Genomic DNA, 5,799 nt, shown 5'->3' with positions numbered 1-5,799 from the left:
CAGCCAACAGCGAGTTGCAGTAATCCAGACGGGAGATGACAAGTGCCTGGATTAGGACCTGCGCCGCTTCCTGCGTGAGGCAGGGTCGTACTCTGCGAATGTTGTAGAGCATGAACCTACAGGAACGGGTCACCGCCTTGATGTTGTTGAGAACGACAGGGTGTTGTCCAGGATCACGCCAAGGTTCTTAGCACTCTGGGAGGAGGACACAATGGAGTTGTCAACCGTGATGGCGAGATCATGGAACGGGCAGTCCTTCCCCGGGAGGAAGAGCAGCTCCGTCTTGCCGAGGTTCAGCTTGAGGTGGTGATCCGTCATCCACACTGATATGTCTGCCAGACATGCAGAGATGCGATTCACCACCTGGTTATCAGAGGGGGGAAAGGAGAAGATTAATTGTGTGTCGTCTGCATAGCAATGATAGGAGAGACCATGTGAGGATATGACAGAGCCAAGTGACTTGGTGCATAGCGAGAATAGGAGAGGGCCTAGGAAACAGAGCCCTGGGGGACACCAGTGGTGAGAGCACGTGGTGCGGAGACAGATTCTCGCCACGCCACCTGGTAGGAGCGACCTGTCAGGTAGGACGCAATCCAAGCGTGGACCTTGCCGGAGATGCCCAGCTCGGAGAGGGTGGAGAGGAGGATCTGATGGTTCACAGTATCAAAGGCAGCCAATAGGTCTAGAAGGATGAGAGCAGAGGAAACTAGATGAAGGGGAGGAGATGGGTTAAATACGTTTTTTTCAAGCCTTGAGACAATTGAGACAAGGATTGTGTATGTGTGCCATTCAGAGGGTAAATGAGCAAGACAAAAGATTTTAGTGCCTTTTGAACAGGGTGTGGTAGTAGGTGTCAGGTGCACCGGTTTGTGTCAACAACTTCAACACTTGGGTTTTTCACACTCAACAGTTCCCCTGTGTATCGAGTGGTCCACCACCCAAAGGACATCCAGCCGACTTTAATTWAAAAAAAAAAGTATTTGGCATAATTTTCTTGATAAAACGCTTCCCTCGTTGATTAACTTCATCAACACAGTCTAGACTTTTGCTATGGGGCACAGTCTTTATTAGCCGGATCTCAACACTGGCCTCCTGATTGGTGATCCCTTTAGAAAAGAGCACATTAACCTTATTGTTTCGTTAAGTAGAACACGTTCTGGAATAAAAAAGAACGGGTTCAATATGAGTAACGCTGCAGTCAACGTCTGTGTTATTTTACTTTTAATTTGCTCTGTTTGTAGGTATGTCTGATTTTGATTGGAATTTTTTATACTAAATTGTGGTATAGGAACTCGGCTCTGAATTTGTAAGGGTAGTTCAGGGCTCTCCAACCCTGTTCCTGGAGAGCTACCGTACTGTAGGTTTTCACTCCAACCCTAATCTAGCGTACCTGATTTTTAATAATTAGCTGGTTGGTAAGCTGCACCAGGTTAGTTACAACTGGGGTTGGAGCAAAAAAATCGACAGGAGGATGGCTCTCCAGGAAGAGGGTTGGGATCTTCATCGTGCAATGATGTCATACTTGTTTACCTTAGATCCAACTGTACTATTATCTATCGTTCAAAAGGTTGACCATGGTCCATTTCTTCTATAGTTTTTCCCCAGGTTATATAATGGTGCTTTTGTAATGGAGGATAGGCGTGTCTTTGGAACTACAGTCTCACCAAGGAAACCTCCAGGGCTTCTGTTACGATGTCTATCGTTGTTGCTTAAGCCGGGTGTACACTAAACAAGTACATCGAGTACATCTGACAACATGTTCACACTTGTAGCTCTGAGAAGGCCTGCATGCTTAGTGCTCACTCTCATATTGAGCTGTAGCCTATATTGGGCAATACAGGGGGGAGAGATTTGTCCATGAAGGCTGCCTGTTTAGTTAATCTGGTTTCACTTTCCCCAGTGGTTTTTCACACACGCTGGGTGCAGTGCCAAACCCGTTAGGGTCACTGTGTTAGTGCTGCCTGCCACAAGGCACAGGCAGTCCCCGGGCTGTCCTATATGCCCCTCTGGTCTGTAGATCCTGCTGCTGCCCCACTTTCCACACTGATGTTAATTTCTCCATTTTAACTCTTTAAACCAGGCAGGAACACACACTACCGGAGTATAGCCGGTCAGGAATCATTTCAAAATTGTTTGTTTTCCGACCCACTCCAGAAGAGTATTTCCCCATTGTGTTGTCTGCAGTGTGATTTACTTTCCACTGCTCAAAATGGAGGCTGCGCTTTGACGAAGAACTGTTTGGAGAGATTAATTGTGTGTGCAAGATATGTGTTTGTGTGTTYAATAAAAAATGGTCTTGTGCTATGCCCTCCCAAAAAGCAGCTGTGAAATTAGTATTGCTTGCTCTCTCTCTCTCTCTCTCTGTGTGTTTTTGATTCTAATGACTGACTCTCTATTCTGATCCTTAGGCGTTCTTCCAGGGCAAGCTGAAGATCACAGGGAATATGGGAATGGCCATGAAGCTCCAGAGTTTGCAGMTGCAGCCMGGCAAAGCCAAGCTGTGAGGTAGAACCTGGGGCTACAGTCAGAGGTTACCTCCCTAGCACTATTCTAGTATCAGATCTTCATATCCTAACCTGAACCACTAGGGGTTACAACAACAAAACTGGTCCTAGACCTGCACTAAGGGGTAACTTCTACCATTTCTCTAGCTCAACAGCAGCCACCCCCATCCAACTCTAGTAGTGTGAGGAGAGGAAGGACCCGCACTGTAGTAAGAGMGAATGTGAGGAGAGAAGGATGAGATGGAATAATGGATGAAGAGAAAGACTGTTCTCCCTTTCGCTCTCTGTGACCCCTATGTCTTTTTCTAATATATTAATGACCAGAAAACACTAGAGATATACTATATGGGTGCACTCTAATCTCACTCTCCCAACTGTATAGTTTTCTATTTTTATTTTTTTTTTTCACCTTTATTTAACCAGGTAGGCAAGTTGAAAACACGTTCTCATTTACAATTGCGACCTGGCCAAGATAAAGCAGTTCGACACATACATCAACACATAGTTACACATGGAGTAAAACAAACATACAGTCAATAATACAGTGAAAAATAAGTCTAGGTAAGTAAGTATAGTTAGGGGGCTAAGCCTGMAAATCTGGRTGAAAYCCTATTGTATTTGATGCMGTTTATTATTATTATTCGGGTTCTTCCATAAATTGTGTGGGAAAAAAATCTAAATCACGTGAGTTGTGGATCTTTGCAAGATGGTAAAGGACCAAACCCTCTCATGCAATGCCATGCCAATTGGCCACATGGTGGCACTATAGCAAGCGATTGAAAATGCTAACTTTGAAAGGTCATAACCCTCACTCCTCRTCACCTAGAGTCCTAAAATTTGCTACATAGGACCCTCTCCTCACAAGGAACAAATTTGCCTCCAGGACCCTGAAGGTCCACTATGATAGATTTTCTGCCATTTTTAGAATTTTGTAAAAAAACACCACTCAACATTACCCCTCTGGCACCGAATGACACATCTGTCATCTGAATGACAACACTTGATACATGGCATCTATGGACCAAGCYCTCACATGTTTTTCCAGGACAGCATGTCAAACAACATGGCTGCTACTGATCAATAAACATTCATGTGGATGTGTTCTGGCACATGAATGCATATAACTCCGAAACCGATATTTGTATTGTAACAACTTGGTACACATGTTCCAAACACTGTCAAGACTCAACATCTCTACGCACATTCAGATCGACCAAACAATGGCGCTATAACGGGGACATGTTTATATCTCTTGATCCGTTTTAACTCAGACCRATGAGTCTAGCTAAGTTATAAAGTATGATTCAGTTTGGCCACATGGTGGCATTGTTGGACAGAACAATTCATGCGAGCTCATTGCTCATAGAACCCATATTGTTTGAGAAAAATTATTGGAAAATATTACATTAAAAGCGTATTGCGTGATCTGTTTGATTTTGAGTTCTGATAATTGGCAAGCTTGGTAAGGAGTACAGAAGTAGCTCGTCCTAGGGCAGYTTTTCCAATTTGTCCTGATGGTCGCAAAGTGGTCCCACAGCTTGAACCCCGGCATTTGCATCTTCCAGCTATATTTTTATATTAGTTCATTTTGATTTATTATGACTCAGAGAAGATCTGTTTGTATGAAAATTATGTAATGAATTTAATCATGCCCCTCTCATCTAGCAATGTCTGATCTTTTTTCCCCAATAAGTTTCATGTGGTAATGGATATATTATTGCTCTTGACATTTGGGACAGTACAATACATGAATTATGCTATCTCAGAGCTGTGCTATAGTCATTTCTCCTTATTCAGCCTTTATGAGATATAAAACACTGAAGTGCCTCTCAGGTGTGCAGTATCCCCTGTTACTTTATGAACAAGTGTAAAACTATTGATAAGGTCTCATCTGATTCATAAAATCTGAAACAAACCTGAATGGATGAACCACTGAATTAATGTTACTGTGTTACTTTCAGCCATGTTGTTGTGACTGACCACCTGAACGACTGATGATGCTAAAGGGATTTCTCCTAAATAAACGCTCTCTGTTACTTGCTAATAAATGCTGTTTAAAAATGGTATTCTCCCTCTTTAAAAATGGTTTACTCATAGATAGGCATGAAGGATAGGAGGTAGACTCATAGATAGCGGGAAATACAGAGGTGAAAGTTGCAGATCCCAATTACTGGAGGCCATACATAGTCTGCAGCTCTACCACTAACCATTCTTTTTTYCCCTTGAAAATGTTTTAGATTTGTTATATTATTTTCCCCTAACCCTACCACCGCTCGCTCCCCTAAATGGAGTAAACTAATGGACAACAACACTTAGGCTTCTACTTCCAGATTATACATACTATATACATTTTACGGACAGTATATTTTACATTAGTTATAATTTGTTTGTTTTTAGTCCCATCCTTCAGCTATCCTCAACCCCTCCCATCTGTCTCTGAAGACCATTGAGTTTTGATTTGCCATATATTTTTCAACTGTGATGTTTCACAAAAGTGCTGAACCTTTCTATTCTCATAGCTTCTACAGATTGTAAATTAAAGATAAACATTTTCAGAATTAACTCCAGGTAAATGTTGCATTTCTTCAGCCAGTCCTGAACCTGCGACCACAAACAGTCTACATATGGTCAGTACCAAAACGAAGGATCTAATGATTCTGTCTCTTCACAGCAAAATCTGCAAAGCTGGGATGGTTGTATCCCCTAAATATATATACACTACTGTTCAAAAGTTTGGGGTCACATAGAAATGTCCTTGTTTTTGAAAGAAAAGCTATTTTTTTGTCCATTAAAATAACATCAAATTGATCAGAAATACAGTGTAGACATTGCTAGTGTTGTAAATGACTATTGTACCTGGAAATTGCTAWTTTTTTATGGAATATCTACAGTCCTGAGACCGTGCATGTGGAGTGAGCATGGAGAGAGATCACGTTCAAACTCCTCTCATGCTGCTGGTGTATTGGTTGGAAAATGGAGAGGAAAGAATGGTGGTGGAGGCTCAGGTGAGAGATTTGTTTTCTTGTGAAAATCWGATTATTCCCTAGATATTGAAATCAGGACATTATCAAGGGCCATCCAGTTTCACAGGCATGAGTTACATATGTGCCATTCTGCGGATGAACTGTAACGCTATCTGAAGAAGAAAATGAAGATGCCAGAAAAATGAGTGCCGGGAAGAAGAGGGGTGGTCAACTGCCTKTAAATTTATTTAGGTTTGCCCTAAACTTTATTTGGGGTATCCGGTTGATTGTGGGGGTCTGCATACTGAGAAATGTATTGTAATTTAGACAGA

The 5,799-nt window shown here is 42.2% G+C and overlaps 1 protein-coding gene across 2 annotated transcripts in view; it reads left to right on the top strand.

Annotated features, from left to right (window-relative positions):
- LOC111971194 (sterol carrier protein 2) overlaps positions 1 to 3,169 on the top strand; it is a 12,456-nt gene extending 9,287 nt beyond the window's left edge. For both annotated transcript variants that reach the window (XM_023997985.2, XM_023997986.2), the window contains one exon: positions 2,409 to 3,169. In XM_023997985.2, the coding sequence (XP_023853753.1) occupies positions 2,409 to 2,504 (96 nt within the window). In that variant the 3' untranslated portion in view covers positions 2,505 to 3,169. The remainder of the gene's footprint in view (positions 1 to 2,408) is intronic.
- Positions 3,170 to 5,799: the final 2,630 nt, after the last annotated feature.

The sequence above is a fragment of the Salvelinus sp. IW2-2015 genome, linkage group LG13 (assembly GCF_002910315.2).
Source record: "Salvelinus sp. IW2-2015 linkage group LG13, ASM291031v2, whole genome shotgun sequence".
In the NCBI taxonomy this organism is placed as follows: Eukaryota; Metazoa; Chordata; class Actinopteri; order Salmoniformes; family Salmonidae; genus Salvelinus; species Salvelinus sp. IW2-2015.
This window is presented reverse-complemented; position numbering and strand designations above follow the sequence as displayed.